The sequence below is a fragment of the Lampris incognitus genome, chromosome 16 (assembly GCF_029633865.1).
Source record: "Lampris incognitus isolate fLamInc1 chromosome 16, fLamInc1.hap2, whole genome shotgun sequence".
In the NCBI taxonomy this organism is placed as follows: Eukaryota; Metazoa; Chordata; class Actinopteri; order Lampriformes; family Lampridae; genus Lampris; species Lampris incognitus.
Genome location: NC_079226.1, coordinates 33134116 through 33157416, shown reverse-complemented (window position 1 = coordinate 33157416; position 23301 = coordinate 33134116). Strand labels below are relative to the sequence as shown.

Here is a 23301-nt window from a genome sequence, read left to right as displayed (position 1 = left end):
TACCACAGTCAACCAACTCCTCTCAAATCATTCTCACCTTCTTCCCGTGTGGAAACTATATATGCTCCCTCAGCTCATCTAGGCTAGCATGGATAGCCTCTCAAAAGTTCACAGACGACCCGTTAAGGATTACATCGTCTGCCTATAAGGGCACAGCTAATCAATACCAAGCCATCCCATTCGTGCTGTTGTTAGCCTCGGGGATGTTCAGCAAATGTGTGGAGGCAGTTCTGTCTCCGTTAAGGAACAGCGGCATCAGAATATTCTCGTACATAGATGACTATCTGATATGCTCCCACTCAGGGGAACAAGGAGTCAGGGATTCTGCTACGGTGATAAATCATATTGGCGAGCTTGGGTTCAATATAAACTGGGCAAAGAGCCGAGTAAAACCCACGCAGTGTACAGAATGTTTGGGTCTCAATATAAACTCTCTCACGCAGCATGTCTTACACAGTGTCTCTCTCTCTCTCTCTCTCTCCTGGCTGGGAAAAGTAGCATCGTTCAGACTATGCCTGCATGGCCTCACGGCTTCAGTAATATCTGTTGTACATCTGGGGCTTCTAATGATGAGGGATTTTAAATGCTGGGTTGCAGCATTGTGCCTGTGCCTACACCATCACCTCAGCCACAAGGTGAAAACAACACTGGCGTACGCAGTGGCTCTTCACCACTGGAGGGATGCAGTGGCTCCCGTGTCAGGTGTCCCACTGGAGGCAGTGTTATCCAGGATTGAGCAGAGCAGTGAATGGCACATGGGTCCTGAGGCTGGCTCAGGCACACATAAACGTCTTGGAGCTTTGGGCAGTGTTTTTTATCCAAGGTTGCCATTTCTTGATAAAAACAGACAACTCCACTGTATTAGCATATATCAACTGCCAGGGTGGCACTCCCTCACTGCAGTTGCACAAGCTAGCTTGGAAGATAATCGTGTGGAGCCACATCAGGCTCCTGTCCCTTCCAGCAACCCATGTGCCAGGCGTTTTGAACAGCAGTGCAGATCTTCTGTTTCGAGGGAACCGCTTGCACGGAGAGTGGACTCTCCACCCACAGGTAGTGGAGCAAATTTGGCAGAAATACAGCCAGGCAGCCGTAGATCTCTTCACCTCCCAGGAAAATGCACCATGTCCACCATTTTTCTCCCTGTCAGACATAAATGCACCCCCGGGTGTGGATGCTCTGACCCACCCATGGCTAAACGTGCTGCTCTATGTATTCCCCCCTCTAAGCCTGATCTCCCCCACCCTAGCCAGGTTGAAAGAGCTGGGCTTGATGCTAATCCTGATAGCATCGCGGTGATCATCCAATCATTGGGTAGCAGAAATAATTCAGTGTCTGGCAGGCAAGCTGTGGTCTCTCCCCTTTTGCAGGGATCTTCTGTCAAAGGCATGCAGGGAGATCTACCACCCTCACCCAAACCGTATAGCACTCTGGCTTGGCCTGTGAGAGGTAGAACCTGAACGCTGCTGACCTGCCTGTGCAGGTCATTGACACCAAGAACCTCCTCAACTTGTTCTCTTTACAGTGGCAAGTGGCAGGAGACATACCATTCCTTATCGGTGTTTGGTAGTGGACCTGCTGTGTTTCCTGCAAGAATTAATAGATAAGGGGGAAGGCATTTTCTACAATTAAAGTGTACCTAGCAGCCATTTCAGCTTGTCATGTGGGCTTCGGGAATAAGCCTATGGGGCAGCACCCTTTAGATTGTCATTTCATGAAGGGTGCGCGCCAGAAGCTCCCGGTTTCCAGGCCCCTGGTTCCTCTGTGGGACCTGTTGGTCAAGTTGGATGCCCTCTCTCATCACCCGTTTGAGTTTACAGAGGCAGTGGGGTTCATTTTAAGTTTATTTCACTGAAAAGCATATTACTCTTAGCTTTAACCACAGCAAAGCGGGTGAGCCTTACAGGCTTTTTCCATCCTCCTTTCTTCCCTGCAGTTTGCCCCAGGGCTCAAGGTCAGCCTTTATGCCTAAGGTTGTGGAGTCAGCATACAAATGTTTCACAGTAAAGCTTTTGGCTTTTCAACATTTCCATTCGATGAGCAGAAGCTTAACACATTATGCCCGGTGGGGGCTCTGCGTATGTGTATGTGAGTAGGACAGCAGGGCCCAGGAAAGATGCTCGGTTGTTTGTGTCATGGGCTACTCCCCATAAAGGTAAGCCATTGTCCCACCAAAAGCAGTCCCATTGGATTGTGGAGGCTATATCACTGGCCTATAGCTGCAAGGGTTTGCAGCCCCCTCAGGGTTTGAGGGCTCATTCCACGAGGGGCATGGCTACTTCATAGACCCTGTTGAGGGGAGTTTCAGTACAGAACATTTGTGCTGTGGTGAGCTGGGCTACGCCTCGCACTTTTGTAAGGTTTTATAGGCTGGATGTCTCAGGGCCATTCTTGACACAAACAGTGCTAGAGGCAGATGCGCCAGGGTCCGTGTGATAAGCACTACCCTGCTCAAAATTGTATATGGCTTCGGGTAACTTGTGCAATCCGGAAAACACCAAACGATGTTAGAAAAAGAACTTTGGGTTACTTTGGTTAAAAAACTGAAGTAAATTACTTTGGAGCCAAGGAAGAATGATTAAAAGTCAGCACTCAGCTACAATCGGTAATGTTATAAACCAATCCGGAAATCTTGGTATAGTCATGGACCCAGACCTGAATTTATATAGCCACATTAAGATAATAACAAAGTCAGCCTACCATCACCTAAATAATATATCAAGAATTAAAGGATTTATGTCTCAACAGGATTTGGAAAAAAATGTCTATGCATTTATCTTCAGTCAACTTGACAACTGTAACTGTCTTTACAGGTCTCTCTAAAACAATTGATCAAACATCTGCAGCTGATTCAGAACACTGCTGCTCAAGTCCTCGCTAAGACCAAAAAAGGGGATCATATCACTCCAGTTCTGAGGTCTTTACATTGGCTTCCTGTCCACCAAAGAATTGATTTTAAAACTCTTCTCTTGGATTATAAAGCACTGAATGGTTTAAGGCCAAAATACACGTTTGATCTTCTGCTTAACTATGAACCATCCAGACCCCTCAGATCGTCTGGGACAGGTCTGCTTTCTGTCCCCAGAGTCAAAACTAAACATGAAGCAGCAGCTTTCAGTTTTATGTACCATATCTGGTACAAACTCCCAGAAAACTGCAGGTCTGCTGCAACTCTCAGGTCTTTTAAATCAAGGCTGATGACTTTCCTGTTTGCCACTGCCTTTTATTAAATAAAATTTTAAGCTTTTGATGATCATCTTACACAGCACTGTGACCTATACGCTATCTTTTTGTTTTTAAATGTCTTTTTATGATTGCCTTATATTGCTTCTCTTAATGGCTTTTTATGTTTTATGTAAAGCACATTGAATTGCCTTGTCGCTGAAATGTGCCATACAAGTAAGTTTGCCTTGCCTTGCCGTACTTAATGTAATCCCCAGTTCTTTGATAACAGGGTGAGGTGTTTCACTATCACTTCCCTACTTGCACAGACATGGAAAGAAACCGGTCTAGAATGATTTGTGAGGGGTTAGTCGGCTGTGGTAATATGAGGGGGCGTGCCCCAAGCACAGTTCCACCTGTCTGTCACTGACAGACATGGTGTCACTGGAATTTCCATAGTTGGTCATGCCAAGGCAATTCCCATAGTGAAACACCTCACTCTGTTATCGAAGAACCCGGGATTACGTTAAGCGACCCAAAGTTTCACTGTCATTCGCTGTGTTCGACAGTCCATCTGCCTCCCTGCCTGCTTTCTTTTTTGTCCATTTGCCTCCCAATATATGTATCTGTCTGTCTGTCTCTCTATCTGTATGTCTCTCTATTTTTTTCCTGGCTGGACTGGAAGCACGGACAGATGGACAGTTTCCAGACAAGTTTCCGGCTTAATCTATTTCACAGCAGGCCTCTCTTGGCTTGAGTTCACTCCGCCAAACGTTATCGAGAACGGTTCCTCAACGGAGTAACTCCACCGACTTATAAAGACAAATCTGATACTTGGGGATGTGGACGAAGTGTCTGGTTCTGCCTGACCTTCTGATCTGTTTTACGTCTGTATGTTGTGATATGACCGAGTTTCAAACAAATCAGGCAATGATAAGTCATTTGAGGTTTCCCGACTGGCTCAGAAAGAGGAAGTGGAAATGAGAGACCCATGGCACACTTGTTGCCCTGTCAAAACCCTAATTATTTTAACCAAACCTGTCTGTTCACTTCAACCGGTGCCCACATTTTTAGTGACATTTTTCAACACTGACCCACTTTGTCAGAGGCCACGCACCTAAGTATTACTGGAAACCATCTCTTGAATGTTTGTCACAGTATCTGACTCAAGCATATCAAAATGATCAATTATCAACTACCTTCATCAATAAATCAATATGTCTCTCACTCTACATATCTATATACCTACCTGTCTGTCTCTCTCTCTATATGGTTATTTGCCTAGCTGCCGGCTTGTCATTAAGTATGTGGAGGCCTTAAGGCCACTATACACCAACCCTCCCATTTAATCCAATATAAACCACCACATCGGCGGTGTTAAGCCTTGAATTGACATGCAGCCACTTAACAAGCTGTGCATTTTTGGCACACTGTTCTTTTCTCCAGGTGTCGGTGCACTTACGGACTTGTATTTTCTGTGAGGAAAAGGTGTTTGTGGGTTTTGCGGAGCAGCGCTGGAGTGTGTGCTGGCCATTAGAGATCAGAGTCAACTGTATAAAGTATAATAACTGGAATGACCTTCAGTTCCTTCACATGGATTCAACCCCCTTGAAACTTTTTCACATTTTGTTCCTTTCACACTTCCTTATTGTAACGCAATGAACTAACCTTTTTCCCTCTGTTGGCATGATGTATTCAACAGATTTATCCAAAAATGAAAGACTTGCATTTCTCATGTATTAAAAATAATTTTTAAAAAAACCCTCCCCACGCTTAGGAGTTTTTGATGTGTGCTTTGGGTTATTTCTCCCCCCCCCCTCTTTTCTCCCCAATTGTATCCAGCCAATTGCCCCACTCTTCCGAGCCGTCCCGGTTGCTGCGCCACCCCCTCTGCCGAGCCAGGGAGGGCTGCAGACTACAACGTCTCCTTCAATACATGTGGAGTCACCAGCCACTTCTGTTACGCCAGGGGGACATAGCACGTGGGAGGATCACGCTATTCCCCCCAGTTTCCCCTGTCCACCTGAACAGGCACCCCGACCGACCAGAGGAGGCGCTAGTGCAGCGACCAGGACACATACCCACATCTGTCTTCCCACCCGCAGACATGGCCAATTGTGTCTGTAGGGATGCCTGACCAAGCCGGAGGTAACTCGGGGATTTGAACCGCCGATCCCTGTGTTGGTACACTACGGAATAGACCGCTATGCTACCCGGACGCCTTGATTTGGGTCATTCTGTTGGAACACAATCCTTTAGCCTGAATGCTAATCTCTTGTTGACTGAAACAGGCTCTCCTCAACGATTTGCCTGTATGTAACTCCATCCATCTTGCCCTTGATGGAAACAAGCTTTCCATTCCCTCCAACAGAATAAATAGCAAACCCATTGCACCATACTGTTGCCACCATACTTAATGGAGGAATGGTGTGGCTGTTGCTTTCAGACCTGAAAGCTAAACTTTATTCTCATCAAACCACAAACTCCTCCTCTAGCGGGGGGTCCAGGACCCCAAAACCCCCTGCGTATTTTTGATCTACCCTGAGGACCCCTCCACCTGATCTTGGGGGAGGGGGGTTGCAATTTGGTAGAAACAGTAGAAACTGCATTTTAAATTGCATTATAGCATTTATTCACTCTTTGGGGCAAAAATAAGAGCTTTCAGTTATAACTTAGATATAGTTAACAAAACAGAATTCTTATGCAGTAACTTTCAGATATATGTAACAAAACAGAATATGTATTCAGTAACTTTCAGATATATGTAACAACAGAATTTTTATGCAGTAACTTTTAACAATGCAAACGGGAGCGAGATCTCTTATTAAAATACAATAAATGACACTTGTGAAACAGATGTAATTAGAGAAAAAAGTCCTGTTACCCTTTATAGTTTAGGTAGATAAAGGTCTCAGTCACATTTGAGTAAAATAATCCTATTTCTATAAATGTCATAGGATCTTTTTTTTAAAGATATTTTATTTTCACGGACCCCTTGCAATTACACCACGGCCCACTAGGGGTCCGCGGACCCCCGGTTGAGAAACACTGCTCTAGAGGGTCTCAAGTTGTAGCCCACATTTTCTAGCATGGGATAAAGTCGGCAAAAGAGGTCAAATCTAACATGAGCTGAAGAGACTGTTGACCTCTGAACAGCTTCTCCCATTTGAGCCAATGAGCTGCATACCTTTATAAGTGTTGTAGCTGGTCATGTCAATAGATGATCATTTCTCTGACAAATGTCTTTACACATGCTCAATAATCCAGGTAAGAAAATCAAAGAAAGAAAGTTGAATCAGTTCATCTGGACATGTTTATTGAGAGAAATGTTTCATCACTTATCAAAGGGACCTCTTCAGTCTCAACTAGGTTGAGCTTCTCTGACAAATGCCCTTTTTTATACAGTCTTACCTTGATAATGTCTGGTTTATGCCATATTTTTGACATTTTGTTACAATGGACCTTCAAGTTCTCTGAAGATTGTTCAAAGGTTGGGAAATCTTTGAACAACCTTTTGAACATTTTGAACAACCTTTTGAACATTTTAACAACCTTTGAACATTTTGAACAACCTTTGAACAACTTTTTAAACCTTTGGACATTTTTTCATGGCCTTCTCCAGCTTTTTGCCACCTCATAATTTCATTGCAAGGGGCAGTTTCTTAATCTTCATGACAACAGATCTGCTGTTTCAGTTGGGAGACCTCATAAAGTCGATCATGTTTATTGTGTATTTATTTTAAATATATTTCTGACGACATCTAAATATTGAATTCTGATTTTGATGTTATAGAGAATTACTTGAGTAGTAAACAATTTAATTTGAATATATTTAATCAGACACTGCAGAACAGAAAAAAATAAACAATCAGCGTGTGTATACTCTGGAGTAGAGCCATTTGGCTGCTACTGAAAACATTTAACCTGATTTACAACCAGTGTTTTGTTTTTACTGTCTGTGTAATGGCAGTCGTAACATCTGCATTACAGATGTTAAAACATCTGCAATGCTGAAAATGATAAAAAAAATTGTAAATACGGGCGTATTATATATATACATCATATTATTTAATGCATGCTGTCAAATCTGCATATGCTTCCCTCCTTCAAGGTTTCAAAGATGAATAATTTGATCAAACGATTTCACTTAAATAACAGTCAATCATCATGTTTGAGAGCATCTTAACCGATCCTGGCCCAGCACTCCCCCCATCCAGCCCATCTGATGTACCGAACAACTTGGCATTGGTAACAGTACATAGGATTTTGACTTTTTGCCTTTTCTGACCACACAACCCACTGTCAAACTGAACGACCGCATGTCGATTTATGGATGCTGCTCCCCCGAGACAACCCCTCTACCGAGCAGGGTTTTCATTACAGCACAACTGGCTAATTTAGTTGAGAGCACTAAATTCTCATTGTAAGATCAACATCTTACAGCTGCTGTAACTACATTCTAGCTTGCTAGTACTTGGTGTACATAAACAATGCAAGTACTTTACAGTACAGTACATAAATACAATGCTATTGAGCAGTTTGTGTTGTCATGCAGTGAGGTACAGCACGGACTATGTTAACACAATAACACTATAGTACACAAAAACAAGTATTGAATATAGTGAAATACAGTAGTTTAATATGCCCTTACAATATTCAATGCACTGGTACTGGTATTAATGATAGTGTTGTTTATCTAAATTTTATTAAATATTTATATGGTATTGTACAAATGAAATTGCTAGGGTAACCCATGCTCATTTTAGTACACTGACACTGTATAGCCATTTTGCTATAATGCAAGTACAAAAGGAAAAACTCACCCATATTGTTATGATAAATGCTGAATCGACATGGAGAGGTGTCAGATCAGCAATGTACAGCACTTTCAGCACACCTCAAACCTCCCTTTGCTGGAAAGCACATGGTCTGCCATTCAGAACGGCAAATCCATAATCAAAAAAACATGAAATAGACATGAACAACTAACATATCTGAAATGAGTAAAGTGGTTAATTCTTGCTCAACCAGCTAACAGCCAGCCTTCACAACCAGCCTGCAGCGATCAGTTGAATTAAACTGCAGCAAGCACCACCTCTCGTCGATCACACACTTGCCTGCCCAAACAAGACCAGCAACAAGCGACTGCCTGAGATGCCCTAAAGGGACTTGATGATGTAAAAGAGGCATAACGCAGCTGGCAGCATGGTCCCATATTATCCAGACTTACAAGACAAGCTTCCCTAAACTCTACCATCAGCAGGTTAGTCCCATGCAACTATTGCTTGACAATAGTTGCCCTGACACTACCCAGCTCCAAGTGCCAAGTTTGATCAGGAGCTTTCTTTTTTGGATCCTCCCCGTTTTTCTCCCCAATTGGATCTGGCCAATTACCCCACTCTTCTGAGCCGTCCCGGTCGCTGCTCCACCCCCTCTGCCAATCCGGGGAGGGCTGCAGACCACATGCCTCCTCCGATACATGTGGAGTCACCAGCCGCTTCTTTTCACCTAACAGTGAGGAGTTTCACCAGGGGGATGTAGTGCGTGGGAGGATCACGCTATTCCCCCCAGTTCCCACTCCCCCCCGAACAGGTGCCCCGACCGACCAAAGGAGGCGCTAGTGCAGCGACCAGGACACATACCCGCTTCCCACCCGCAGACACAGCCAATTGTGTCTGTAGGGACACCCGAGCAAGCCGGAGGTAACATGGGGATTCGAACCGGCGATCCCCCAATTGTTAGGCAACGGAATAGACCGCTACACTAACCGGATGCCCAATCGGGATCTTAATTATTTTTTCTTCACAAATTACGTACAGTATGTAAATGTTATTTGAATTTCTTTTATAGACTGGCTATCTGTCTTTAACAGTGTAAACCACTTAAATTCTAGGTTTTCAGATTTAGGTTTTAACACTTTTAGTCTCAGCACCTATAACTCACAGAACTTTTGTGTTAGAGTTCTCAAATTTTGACAAAAAAATACCTTTAATTGTGCACTACAAATAGCAATGTTTCCAACTTCTTCAACTATGTCACGTAATCCATGAATAGATTTCAAATGCAAGGAGATCAATTGTTACAACCTGCCCCAATGCCGGGGTAAGTTGTAACAATAAGAGCGACGAATTACAAACTGAGACCAAACCACAAAATATACATCTAAATAAGTTTATTTGTGCATATTTAAACACTTCAAGATCTTCCTGGGGTTCACCAAGAACAAAAAGAACTCACTACTGACTTTTTTTTTTAATAAATGTATTTCTGATTTTTCCTCCCAATTTGGTGACCAATTGATCCCTATTTTAATTCAAACACCCACCCTCGTACTGCATGCATTCGCCAACTGCATCTCTCCGGCACGGCAGTCTCGAAGGAGACGCCTCCCCGCTTTCGGTGACAGGGCGACTCCAGGCCGAACCACCGCTTTTTCCGACACACACAGAGACGCATTCATGTGACGAACACAAGCCGACTCCGCCCCCCTCCGGCCACAGTCGGATCTGACGAGACCGAAGCGCGAACCCCCGGTCCCCAGTGGGCAACTGCATCGACACAATGCCGATGCTTAGACCGCTACACCACCGACTTTTAAATCACTTTAAGAATGACTGTAATCTACAACAGTGTTTCTCAACCGGGGGTCCGCGGACCCCTAGTGGTCCGTGGTGTAATTGCAAGGGGTCCGTGAAAATGAAATATCTTTAAAAAAAAAAGATCCTATGACATTTATAGAAATAGGATTATTTTACTCAAATGTGACTGAGACCTTTATCTACCTAAACTATAAAGGGTAACAGGACTTTTTTCTCTAATTACATCTGTTTCACAAGTGTCATTTATTGTATTTTAATAAGAGATCTCGCTCCCGTTTGCATTGTTAAAAGTTACTGCATAAAAATTCTGTTGTTACATATATCTGAAAGTTACTGAATACATATTCTGTTTTGTTACATATATCTGAAAGTTACTGCATAAGAATTCTGTTTTGTTAACTATATCTAAGTTACAACTGAAAGCTCTTGGTTTTGCCCCAAAGAGTGACTAAATGCTATAATGCAATTTCTACTGTTTCTATCAAATTGCAACCCCCTCCCCCAAGATCAGGTGGAGGGGTCCTCAGGGTAGATCAAAAATACGCAGGGGGGTCCAGGACCCCAAAAGGGTTGAGAACCACTGATCTACAATAATGAGCTGTTGCTGATACTTTTAAAACTTTAGAGGAACTTTCTTCTAGAATATATGCACTGTAAGCTAGACGAAGAGCAGGGCCATTGTGTTCGTATTTGCCTTTGACGGCAGTGCTGATCATTTTAACGTCAGAAGAGTTTTCTTGAACAAAAAAAGTGTACGTGTGTGCGTGTGTATTTTATCCATTTAATCGGAGTCGCAGTGGCGACAGATGTATGTAGGTGTGCCGGGGGTGCAGTCTTTGTGGGCCCGGAGCTTTTAATTTACACATCTGATCCGCTTTTCTTTGGGTTTGTAATTTCCAAAGGGCTCCGTGCTCACAATCTGAGGAGCTCAGGTGTGACAACCATCCCCACGCCTGTCAGCCATGTTTGGCTAGCTGTAGCAGCACGGCGGTTGAAATTAGCATAGATGAAATGCCTCATATTCTACCCAAGAGACCGGTCTCTGATCTAATACAAGTTACATAATTCTACCTTCAACAACACCAGTACTAATCATAACGTAGGCTTGGTCCAAAAAATTACTTTCTTACCAGAAAATCGGTGTTTTGGCGGGAAAATCTGCACACGTCTTCCAACCGCTACGCAATTTCACACGCAAGGTCAGGAAGGAAGTGGTCATACATGAAATCGATCACGTGATTCTCGGCTCGCCCCTTCTTGGAGAAAATGACGCTGTTGCAAGACTCAATAAAACAAACCCAAAATTCCGGGTTAAGTGTAATTCAGATAAAGGCATCTCAAAACACCGGAGTGCAGATGTGAAATGTGGAGATATGAGAAGGTCCTCTCGTGACCATTGCATTAAGTGCTGATGACTTCTTCAAGTTAACATTAAACTCGTGTCTGTTATGAGAGCAGCATGACAGAGGAGCCCCCATACTGGTGTCTGTCAGCAAAAGGACCTCGGTTACTAAAAGAAAGAAGGGCATATGAAACAGCGCTTCACAGTCCACTTGCTATTGCACATCTTTTAAATCACTTCTTAGAATATTAAAGACTTTATCAAACAGGTATTGTGACAGAATCTTCTCTCTTGATTGTGAACTACCTGATTTATTTGTCTTTGCCTGTCATAAATAAATGTATACGTTTGGCATTTTTACAGGCACTTGTCTGTAAAGCTCTTTGTGATACTGCTGTGACGAGTTTTGCAGAAATCAGTTTTAACAGCAGTGAATTATTCATACATGCGTGGAGTGAACGTGCTGTAAAATACAGACTGAATTCAGACCAAACTCAAGTGTGCAGCATGTAAATGTGGACCTTGCTATCAAGACCCTGCATGTGTGTCAACGCGCCACAGCATGGAATCGCAAGTTAAGCCGTCTACTGCACATTTTCCGAGCATGCATCTGGACTATGCATCCAGCATTGTTTGAGACTGGCCCTGCAGCTCCGGGTTTGCATTCACGTGTGGGCAAGTATTTTGCACACACAACAAGCGAGCAGGGAGGGATTTAAGTGTCCCTGCTCAATTACACTTATATAGGACAACTGCTAATATTTGACGGATGAGAATTGAACTCTGCCACGCCTTAGTTTAACCATCGGTGTCTTCAGGACCTTCTTAATCAACAGGAATAAAGAGTGGCAGAGTCCACAGTGTTGGTCTCTCACATGAAATGTATGCCCACAGTCATTCAAGGATCATTTTTAAAATGCATCAAAAATAATTGATTCTCACCAAAACAAAATATTTAATCCCTTGAAACAAACAACGCATAATCATGTACATAAAGAAACAACATGTAGACTCACAATTTGAACTAATTAGAAAATAAAAGTGGGAGGGTGTGGACAGATCTGATATGATGGAGGTCTTGGGGTCCTGGAAATCATTTTACAGGATGTTTTAAGTACATTTTCCATAATCTTTGCTTGGCCATGCATGACAGCTGCTGCTCAGAGAAGGTCATATTGTTCAGTATTGACTATCAGTGGAAGCCTCGACAGTCTATAAATGGACCGTGTAACTTTTAGCTGATCACTGACTTCAAACGCCGACAAGCAATCATCATGGATAAAAATATGGATAAAGCATGCAGTGTTTTCCATGACCGGACTTTGGAACATCCCAGAGGTCTCAGTGAAGCTGCAGAGCAACAAAAATACCAAGGAGCCCTCCTCGCCTCATTGAAGCGAAGCTAACCTAAATTCACACCACACTGCAAATTATATTTAATGTTGTTCTTTGCATCCTGGGCACTGCAAATATCCAGAGACCAAAAAAAAAAAAGAAACCAGACTATTATTTAATGAGACGGCTCGTCATTGGAACGCTAGGATCAAAACACATTGTGCCATCTGGTGATTATTGCATGGCGGGGGGGTGGGGCTGGGGTCCTGCACAGTTTGAACAAACAGATTTGGAAAAGAGCGCTCCAGAATATGGGGAGGAGCGCTGCAGACATGCACCTAAAATAGCTTGGCCGAGGACTTCAGAGTAACAGGCCCTAAAAATAGAGGATAACAACATGTATAGGAAGAAAATAATGGATAAAAGGTAGAGTTGGACGGCGGGATGGGGGAGAAAGAGAGTGAGAGAGGGGGGAGGTAGATAGAGATCAGGAGAAGAGAGGGGGGAGGACAGAGAGAAACCGAGGGAAGAAGAGAGCGCTATAAAGAAAAGTTGATGATGTAGAGCAAAGGGCAGGACAGAATGAGAAGCAGAGAATGATAAAGAGAGAACATGAGGGGAAAAAAAGAAAACGATGATGATATTGAAGGCCGTGTTGGAGCCAGCATCACACACTTTGAGTTCAGCCTTCTCACACAAGAACCGAAATCTATCAAGCGGTGTTGGATTCACTGCTCCTCAGGAGGACGTCTGCACACACACGGCCGGCCCACAGCACCGCACGCCAGCGTGACCTTGTCAGGTTCACCAGAAAGTGAAATACCTAACGAGCCCTTCTAAATCAGCACGCTTTGCCATGAGAAGTGTGTGTGTGTGTGGGGGGGGGGGGGGGATTCCACTGGTGCTGAAATAGCAAAACGCTGCTGCAAATGCCACACGAAAACAAGGAGAGCAACATGAAATTGCAATTCCTTCACCGCGTCGTCAGCATATGTCGAGAAAAGGATGAAATGGAAGTTCGCATTTATCACACCACCGCAGAGAAAACTGTAAAACCCTGGAGCAAATGTCAGGCTCAAAGTGCGGAGAAGCACGATTTTCTTTCTTTTTTTGGGGGGGGGGGGGGCATTTCCAGGGGAAACATTTCCCGAATCTGAAAATATTCACCCATTTTGTCAAAAGAAGACTTATATACTTATAGGGCGTCCGGATGGCGTGGCGGTCTATTCCATTGCCTACCAACACAGGGATCGCTGGTTCGAATCCCCGTGTTACCTCCGGCTTGGTTGGGCGCCCCTGCAGACACAATCAGCCGTGTCTGCGGGTGGGAAGCCGGATGTGGGTATGTGTCCTGGTCGCTGCACCAGCGCCTCCTCCGGTCAGTCGGGGTGTCTGTTCGGGGGGGAGAGGAAACTGGGGGGAATAGCGTGATCCTCCCACGCGCTACGTCCCCCTGGCGAAACTCCTCACTGTCAGGGGAAAAGAAGCGGCTGGTGACTCCACGTGGTAGTCTGCAGCCCTCCCCGGACCGGCAGAGGGGGGTGGAGCAGAGATCGGGACTGCTCAGAAGAGTGAGGTAATTGGCCAGGACACATCATGTTCTATCACTTAAAAAGCAGATTTTTTTTGTATTGTTTTTGTTTTAATGAAGGCGTTTTGAAAGGAGTCTCTTCACTTGGAAATATGACGCATCAAAACATCCGAGACCGCATCATGACGCCCTGCGGGGAAATTGCCACTTGCCCAGTGTCATGTGCAGATTTGAAACGCATTTCTTGAGACCTCGTCGCTAATTATGACGCGAGCCGCGAAAACCGGTGAAATGCGCCCGAGAGACGGTGACCTCACCAACGCGCTGCGATACTCCACAGCCCCCATCCATTAGCTACAGCCTCCCATGCTGCGTCTCTGGGTGGATGTTTGTAATATGACTCACGGTCCTCAGAGTGGGGTTTATGTTTCAGCACATTAAACCAAACATGACCTCAAAAAGCGACTAAAGAGAGCGCCGTGTCCAAACAGGACCGCGCCAGCAGCGGATGGAGACGCGCTGATCGGCCTTTTCCCTCGAGCGTCAAAGCTAATGTCGGCTTATTGGCTGGATGTTATTATTATGTTACCTTAGCAACCGATACTTGATAAATCAGCCTCCCCTCTGCGTCCCTTACAGGAACCCAGCTGCGCATGAGGATGCACACCAAGTGCCCGAGCTCCTCGAGTGTGGATAAAAGGCTTAAAGTCTTTCATTTATGTTTCCCTTTCATTAGTTTACCTCATTTAGCACGGCCACTTACCACAGAGCCGGCACGTAGCAGATACATATTCATGCGTCCATCTACAGACAGTGAATAGTAGTCATATAGTCAACTGTGCACACCATGTCAACAGCTCGAGCCCCAGTAGTGATGTAAGTAATAGATTAAAATCAAATTATATTAAAATAAAAAATCAATTAAACCAAAATTATTTTAATTAAGTAATTAAAAAAGTAAAATTATTTTACATTAATTAATTACAAGTTTTAAATTAACTAAGATTAAATTGAAATTATTAAATAAAATTTTAAAAAATCGAAATAAAAAAAAAATGAGCTGGCCAATGCCACAGGTCAGTTTAGCAGTCACGTCTGAAGACTTTTATCGGCAATTTTTTAAATTTCGTCAGGTGATTGACAGATTCATTCCTCCGTTCATCCGGGGGCAGGAAGTGGAGACTGACCTTGCAGGAGCATGTGGACATTGTCTATGTCCAGGGGGATGTACCCCCTCTCCACTGGAACATCCCCGGAGTAGTGCTCCGACGCCATGCTTTCTTATCCACAGACTGCCAGCAACATGGCCTCTCTGCTCCGGACAACACAGAGAAAAAGACAGACATTACAACCAACACAACATCACCGTGACCCTGCATATAACTGATTGGTAGAGGACAGCACTCGCACCGCCGGGGTGAAGGGTCTGATCCTCACTGGAGGGTGTCACGCCAATTAAGTATGTTATTAGGAGTTATAATTATTATATTACAGTAAATGCACAACAATTTCCCATGGTGGCATGGTTTAAAAATACACATTGACAGCGTACAGACATGCTAACAGAAGATCCTGACACATGGTCTAATGGCAAGATGTCACATGGCATACACAAGCCTTGCCTTTCAATCAGTCACATTCAACCTACTTGTACACAGCACATAAACAAACAAAGATAACCAGGCTAGGATACTACCAAGCAGCAAGAACCAGGGCTATAAACCACCTTGTATTTGGGGCATCCGGGTAGCATAGCAGTACCCATTCTGTTGCCTACCAACACGGGGATCGCCGGTTCGAATCCCTGTGTTACCTCCAGCTTGGTCGGGCATCCCTACAGACGCAATTGGCCATGTCTGCGGGTGGGAAGCCGGATGTGGGTATGTGTTCTAGTCACGGCACTAGCGCCTCCTCTGGTCGGTCGGGACACCTGTTCGGGAGGGAGGGGGAACTGGGGGGAACAGCGTGATCGTCCCCCCGGGGAAACTCCTCACTGTCAGGTGAAAAGAAGCGACTCCACATGTATCAGAGGAGGCATGTGGTAGTCTGCAGCCCTCCCCGGATGGGCAGAGGGGGTGGAGCAGTGACCGGGACGGCTCGGAAGAGTGGGGTAATTGCTCAAGTACAACCAGGGGGAAAAAAGATAACCAGGCTAGGATACTAGCAACAACCTCGACTATAAACCACCTTGTATTTAACCGCTAAGAGTCAGAGAACTCCACACATATCCGAACAGGCTTTTAACAAATGGGGAAAAATGTTCGACGCGAGTCACTGAGCCCATTGTGATACCTCACATGTGGTGCACGCTCAATAAACAACCTATTCCAAGCTCGTGTGTGGACACGACAACTGCACAAAGCACTTCTGACAAAACAGATTAGTCTCAACAGAGCACCAGTGGACGTGCACAGAAATGCACACTGCAGCATAAGAGACAAGAAAACTCTAACACACTCACTAAGGGAAGGGGGAAAAAAGATATAGCAATAACTTCTACTGTGATGAATGTTAACAAACTGGCCAAAGCAAGTCCAGGGAGAGTTTAGCATCTTGTAGGCCCATGATATGGACACTATCATAACACAAACACAGGATCCTGCCGGGGTGCAGTAACATGTGTCCAGGTTGGCGGGGGCTGGGTTCTGTGTTTAGTCTTGTTCTCTCAAGGAGAGACTATGAATTAGTGAACTGAAAAAAATGCATGACATTTAAAAGTCGTTATTACCCCACCTGCCCAAAGGTTTATGCTGGTGGTGGGAAAGGGAGCGCTTGATTTGACTGCCTCGGTTTTCTTTGTTGATCACAAACATGATGGACAGCTTTGGAATAGAAACAGGTGAATGTGGCCAAAATAAAACGAGACAAAGTAAAATTAGCCTTTGCATGTGTCGGACAGGGTTGACAAGAGGTAGGAATATCCCTTTTATTGTTTGTTTTCTCCAGCTTGGAGTACCTGATAGGTGGGATTCGAATCAGCAGTTCATTGAGCATAAGGAAAGTTGCAAGCAAAACAGCACTAGACAAAATCAGCTTGTGTAGGCTGTTCTGGCTTCGTTTTAAACTTCCTTTGTGTATCACCCACCCGTCTAGCACAACAAGCAAGTCGAAACAAACACTACCCTTTGCGTCAAGATTTGATGCTATCTGCGCAACTGAGACTACGTGGGCTACAGCAAATGGTAAAAAGGGAATCAGAATAGGCCTATCACGTCACCCGGGTCTGGCCTGCACAGTCAGTCAACCTTGAAACAGAAGGAGCACAGAGGGCAGTGGTGCAATGGGTGGTGTCTGAAAACATGACGAAGAGCCGTAAGCCTCGTCTTCCTGTGCTGAGGTGGGCATGTGGGCAGAAGCACTGGTGGCAGTAGTGCTGCCCTGCGAAGCATGTGAGCCTGTGGAGTATGGGCAGTGTCGCCACTTAACTCACTATAGATTGGCATCCAAGATATCCTCGGGCCTCATGTCAGCTGCAGCAAGAAAGAGAGGGCGAGAGAGAGAGAGAGAGAGAGAGAGAGAGAGAGAGAGAGAGAGAGAGAGAGAGAGAGAGAGAGAGAGAGAGAGAGAGGAGAGAGAGAGAGAGAGAATGCAGCCTCGGAAGTAACTGGTGAGAAAGCGTAGGACCAAAGAAGGCGACAGAAAAAAAGAAAAAGGAGAAAAGAAGGGAGGAGAAAGGGGGAGTAAAGAGAGAAGCAAAGTGAAAGACGGAGAAAGAGTGAGGGCGAAAGAGTGAAAATGAACGAGAGAGGGGCTAAGAATAGGATGCAAAGAAAAAGGGGGAGGAGAGGAGAAAGTGGGAGACAGAAAAGTAAGCAACAGAAAGACAGCTAGAAAGGGAGAGGGCAAAGGAAGGACGGAAGGGGGGAAGGCGCTAGAGAGGAAGAGAGCAAGCAGGGGACAAAAGTCAGAGTGAAGGAGAAGAAAAGAACACATGAAAGGGATTAAGTGTTAGAGGAAAAGAAAGAGGAGGGAAAGGAAGAGAACTAAAGGAAATAGAAGCATAAACAATAGACAGATAGATGGATAGAGAGAAAGAGAACGAGAGAGAGAGAGAGAGGAAGTCCTGTCGCCAGGAATGACAGCAAAGCCCGTGACAGACTGTCAAAGTCACTCAGGGCAGCTCTAATTGTAGATACGATGCAGAGGGCATCTAACAAAACACACAGTGTGTTGCTATGGAAAGAGGAGTGGTAGAAAGAGGCACGTAGCAGGGCCATAAAACCAGCTCTGGTAGTGCAGCGTAAAGCCTCATCCAACCAGACCAGTGGCATAGATTCTGGTTCACTGTGTTGGCCTGAGGGTGCTGATAGCATTCACAAGCTATTCTATGTCTGAAAGACACCCAGGTGAGCAGCTCTAGGGCTGTACACCAGAATCCCATTAGGAAATATATCATCTTGAAAAATGTCCCTGAACTTTATTGATATTTCTCAAACATCTCTGACGCATCATTGGCAGTCACTTGGGGTCGAGTATGACCGTCCTCCCTCTGGGTCCCTCTGGGTCTTCAGGTGGGTGTAGAGGCTGATCGTGGAGTCGCATAATGGGAGGACACCTACACGCGACAGCTTTTTATGTGGAGTGGCTGATGTGCCTGCAGCCACCACACGGTCCTTGGCAGGGGGTGGCCAGAGTCCAATGGCATGGAGAACCAAGATGATTGGGGACCACCCTCTGTTGCAGCCTTCATCCACCTTCACTGCCGTTATGACCTGGAGACATCTTCCACCAGTTCCACTGTTGAGGTCTTTGTTGGATCGCGCGTCATCTGGAACCTTCCTCTTGACCTGTCTGCCTTGGGTGGCCCTATCAGGAGCCAAGCTCCAGACGACATATCTCATGGGATCATTGGCACACACAAGCTTCTCCACCACAGCAAGGTGGCGATCCAAGAGAAGATCTCTAGAATGATATGGTTTTCTGGGCATACACATTACTCATAAAACTGAATGGGGATTTTCAAGTAACATAAATCTGTGCAACAACCATTCATAAATCACAAATGAACTTCTTTGTGGAAACGTGATCAAGTTTCGGCTTTTCGTCATGTCCGCGTGGCAGCATACACCTGTTAAATACCTTAGTACGGTTGCATTTGCTAGAAGGCATTGTATGAATGCCAAGCAAAAAAAAAAAGAGAGAGAGATTTGCCCCCCGTATGATCATTTCAACATCAAGTTCCACACTAAGAACAATTTTATCAATAAAACTTTAAAGTGAGTTTCTACGAATGCCACCAGGTAGGCTTGAATTTAATTGCTTGGTAGAACCATACTATCAAGTGAGGTCCATAGACCTCTGGGGGGGCTTACAGGGGTTCCATTTTTATTTTACTTTATTTTGATTCACTTAAAAGTAATACCAATTTGAAGATATATAAGATTGGATAATCTAATCATAATGTTTGTCCTTTCACTGTTATTAGCTCAATATTTACACTGTAGAAGGTTATACAAGTCAAAACTACATCAACATCAGAAATAAATCTTCCTATGAGGGGTGTTCAGGAGACAAACCTTATGAAATGGAGATCTGTAACCTCATGTATGTTGATATGTGGGTCTTTGACCTGTAAACATTTGAGAACCTCCACCATTAAACAGCGACAATGCAGCGGTTTAGGTGTCAGCACCTTGCTGAAGGGCACATAAGATGTTACGAGAAGAGGCATTTAGGCCCCAAACAAGCAACCATCCAGTCACAGGCCCACTTCTCCGTTTATGAGATTATTGTTGCCCAGACAGACCTGTAATCCTCATCAGCTGTCTCTCTCGTCTCCCTCCCATCGCTCAGAAGGCAGCGAGTCTAAATAGATTCCACATTCCACTTGCTAAATGATTTTCAATAAATGATTTTTGTTTCCTTTGTCTGCACCAAGATGGTAAATCAATAGTGGCAGTGCAGTCGAACCTGCCCAGTTAAGTTTTAACAGACACACCCAGGCCGATGGGACAATAGAACGTGGGAGAAGTCATCCCTTGTTTCATCGTCACATAAATACCACAGGACAGAGAGCAGTTTAGGACTATTATTTCTCAGGTCCTAGCCTAAGGAACCAGAGTCCTATTGCAAGTTATTACCAGTGAACTCTTTGGGGAGATAGGGTCTAACCTCCCTCTAATTGAGTGCTATTTGAAATAAGCGGGCCCCTTCCAAAAAGTGGCCAGTCCAATCACAGTTTTAGGACATTGATCCAGGGAGGAAGTGTAGTCGAGACACAAAACAGCAGTGCTGTAAACAAGTCATAAATCTTATAACAGCAAGGTTATAAAACATGACAATAACTGACGCTTGCATGGCGTGCACTGTGTGGCAATCGTGCTAACTCCATCCACCACTGCCACCATTGTGATTTACAATTCTGCTTGATGACATAGCACATTCAGGTCCTGTCAGGGTAATGACCTTCAGCAATACACTTCATAAAATGCAGTGTAGATTTTTGCACCTTTGGCAACTTACGATGAGGGACCAGACAAAAGCCTGACTTGGAACAATGCCATCAGTTCACTAGTTTGCTGCCCCTCAACCAAACTATTCCACTGTGCTCTGCATGCTGTGATATACATTTCTAATCCAGCACACTTTGTCACATGATGCTCCTTGGCACAAGATCAGTCCACTTGAAGTCTCTTGTCCATATGGACCTGATGCTTGCCAGGGGGGTTGCAAGAGGTTTTTCTCCCTGTGCATTTCAATAGGTTGAGAAGGGCACTAAATACTGCTGCCAATGTCAGGGGTTTGATTCCTACAGTAGCAACAAAGAGCACTCGGTTTTTTTTTTTTTACCTACAGAGCAGCGAGCTCAGGTGCATCTCTGGATTTCACTCAACTGGTATGAAAAACTGTCATTAATTTATTTTAATGAGGTCATAATCAAACTCCTCGTGGATCGCCACCTTGCCGTGGTGGAGAAGCTTGCTTGTACCAGTGACCCCAAGAGCTATGCCGTCCGGAGTTTGGCTCCTGGTAGGGTCACCCAAAGCGGACAGGTCAAGGAGGAAGTTCCAGACGAAGCGCGATCCAACAAAGACCTCAAAGGTGGAACTGGTTGAAGATGTCTCCAGGTCACAACGGCAGTGAAGGCGGATGAAGGCTGCAACAGAGGGTGGTCCCCAATTGTCTTGGGTCTCCATGCCATTGGACTCTGGCCACCCCCTGCCAAGGACCGTGTGGTGGCTGCAGGCGCATCAACCACGCCACGTAAAAAGCTGTCACACACAGACGTCCTCCAATTATGCAGCTCCAGGATCGGCCTCTACACCCACCTGAAGACCTGGAGGGAGGACGGTCATACTCGACCCCGAGTGACTGCCGATGAATCAAACCTTAATGCAACTTGGGTCAGATCCAACAGAACATTGTGTTTGCTGGCCTTCTTCTCAGAGATTGGCTTGTCTGTAATAACACTAAGTGGTTGTACACAAATGCATCAATGAATAGATAATATGGCAACCCTAAAATCGTATTATTTTCTAATAAAGGTCTCATTGACCAAAAGCTCGGCTCTTTAAATGAAATCTGCTCAGGCGTCTTTTTTACGTTGCCTGTGTGTGCAAGTCTGTTCCTGAATCAAAAATCAAGGAAAACTCTATGCTAAGACGTTTTAGTGTACAGCCTAAGCATTCACACAATCACAGATATAAAATGGCTTTCATAAGGATGGGAAACAGTCATTTCCCCAAAGAAATCTTTATTTTTTTTATGTTCAAAACTGCATAAGTGAGTACATTTTGATGTATATAGCACTTTTAAAAACACGTTTATAAGCTGCTTTACACTCAGTGCAGAAGAATACGAGTAAATACATAAAATGAATACAAAACTTGGCCCAGGGAGTAACAGACCCAGCTAAAAACGAACCAAAGCAGAAGGCAGGGACGGGGATCTATGAAAAGGCTTGGCTGAAAAGATGGGGTTTTTAGAAGCCGCTTAAAACAGTCCCAAAGATTCAGCAGATCTAATGGATTGGGGAAGATTATTGCAGAGGCTTGGGGCTAAAACTGCAAAGGTGCGGTCAACCTTTTGTTTTGCAGTCGGAGTGGGGGGGAGGGGGTGGATAAATAAATGCATCAACTACCTACACGAGGTCTGTTAATGCACAAGTCCCATGACCTTTTGCATAAAGCTTCAACAAGATCGACGTAATCGTCTTGAACGTTCTCCGTGGCCTCGTTCGTGATGTGCCGTGACAGCCACGCTGCGGAGCGAGACAGAGACTCGCGTAAAGCACAGCGGGTCAAACGGCGGAGACACAATATCGACCCTGAAGTTTATAGACTATGGCAGGGTGTCTCAACAGCGAAAAGCCCCCCCGCCGCGTCCATCTAGACTCTCGTATCTGGTCTTGGTGTCCTTCTCGCACACTCGAGAGTACGACTCTTTGGTATGTGACCGCGACGCTCACGCGCACATGGGACGAGTTGACGTTTGGAACCTGTCACTGCCCAAAATAGCACACCAGCGAACACGTTTCTACGACCGGAGCTGAGCTGAGAGTTTCACATCTGCCATAAAAAAAGTCCTTGACGAACACCAGCGCTCTCTCAATACATCAACGACGAGCGTCCGTCCCTGTTCTGCCACATTCTGTACCCTCAAAAGAATACGGATCCCAGAAAATCTGTGGCGCCGCGGCAACGCGCATGCGTTAATTTAACGCGGACATTATTACGTTTCCATTTAACGTAAGGACATGAAAAATAGCAGCACGTAGATTGTGTTTCTGATTTTAACTGTTTTTTATTACTATCAACAATTTGTTTGCTAATTTGCACGGAAAGAACAAGTATCCAGTAGCTTTCAGTCTGTTACTTTGTTTGTGAAACTGTTAATGATCTAAAAATAGTGAGAGAGGAAAAGAAAACCCATATATATATAATCTAGAAGTAATGAAAACACCACGGATAGGCTTAGAAAGCATATTATTTAGGGGAGTCAAAATGTGACAACACACCCCTCAGTAACTTCAGACAGGTGGTTAAAAAAAGAAAAAAAGAAAAAAAAAACACGGTATCAAAACCTAAAAGGCCAGGACCATCTGAAAATACTGGATGTTACCAATTATAGATGTTATACGTGCCATTCCGTAAGACTCACCACTGAGAAACTGACAAATGCAGCCAAGATGTAAAAGAGTGATGTCAAGGTCAGCTTTCTGAAGCAAATCTAAATAACTGCTGATGCAAAGCTGTTCATACACTTACATGCCAAGACTGTCAACAGCGCCTGATGTGGAGGAGATGCTGGATGCAAGGCAGATGCAAATCCGGGTTATCCTAAACTCCAATCAGGTATAACAGATATTGCTCTGCTGTGGTGGATATGGCAGT

At 44.7% G+C, this 23301-nt stretch overlaps 1 protein-coding gene across 1 annotated transcript in view; it reads right to left on the bottom strand.

Annotated features, from left to right (window-relative positions):
• syne2b (spectrin repeat containing, nuclear envelope 2b) overlaps positions 1-15244 on the bottom strand; it is a 268255-nt gene extending 253011 nt beyond the window's left edge. The window contains exon 1 of the mRNA XM_056295430.1: positions 15157-15244. Coding sequence (XP_056151405.1) covers positions 15157-15244 — 88 coding nt within the window. The remainder of the gene's footprint in view (positions 1-15156) is intronic.
• Between the last annotated feature and the right edge of the window lie 8057 nt (positions 15245-23301).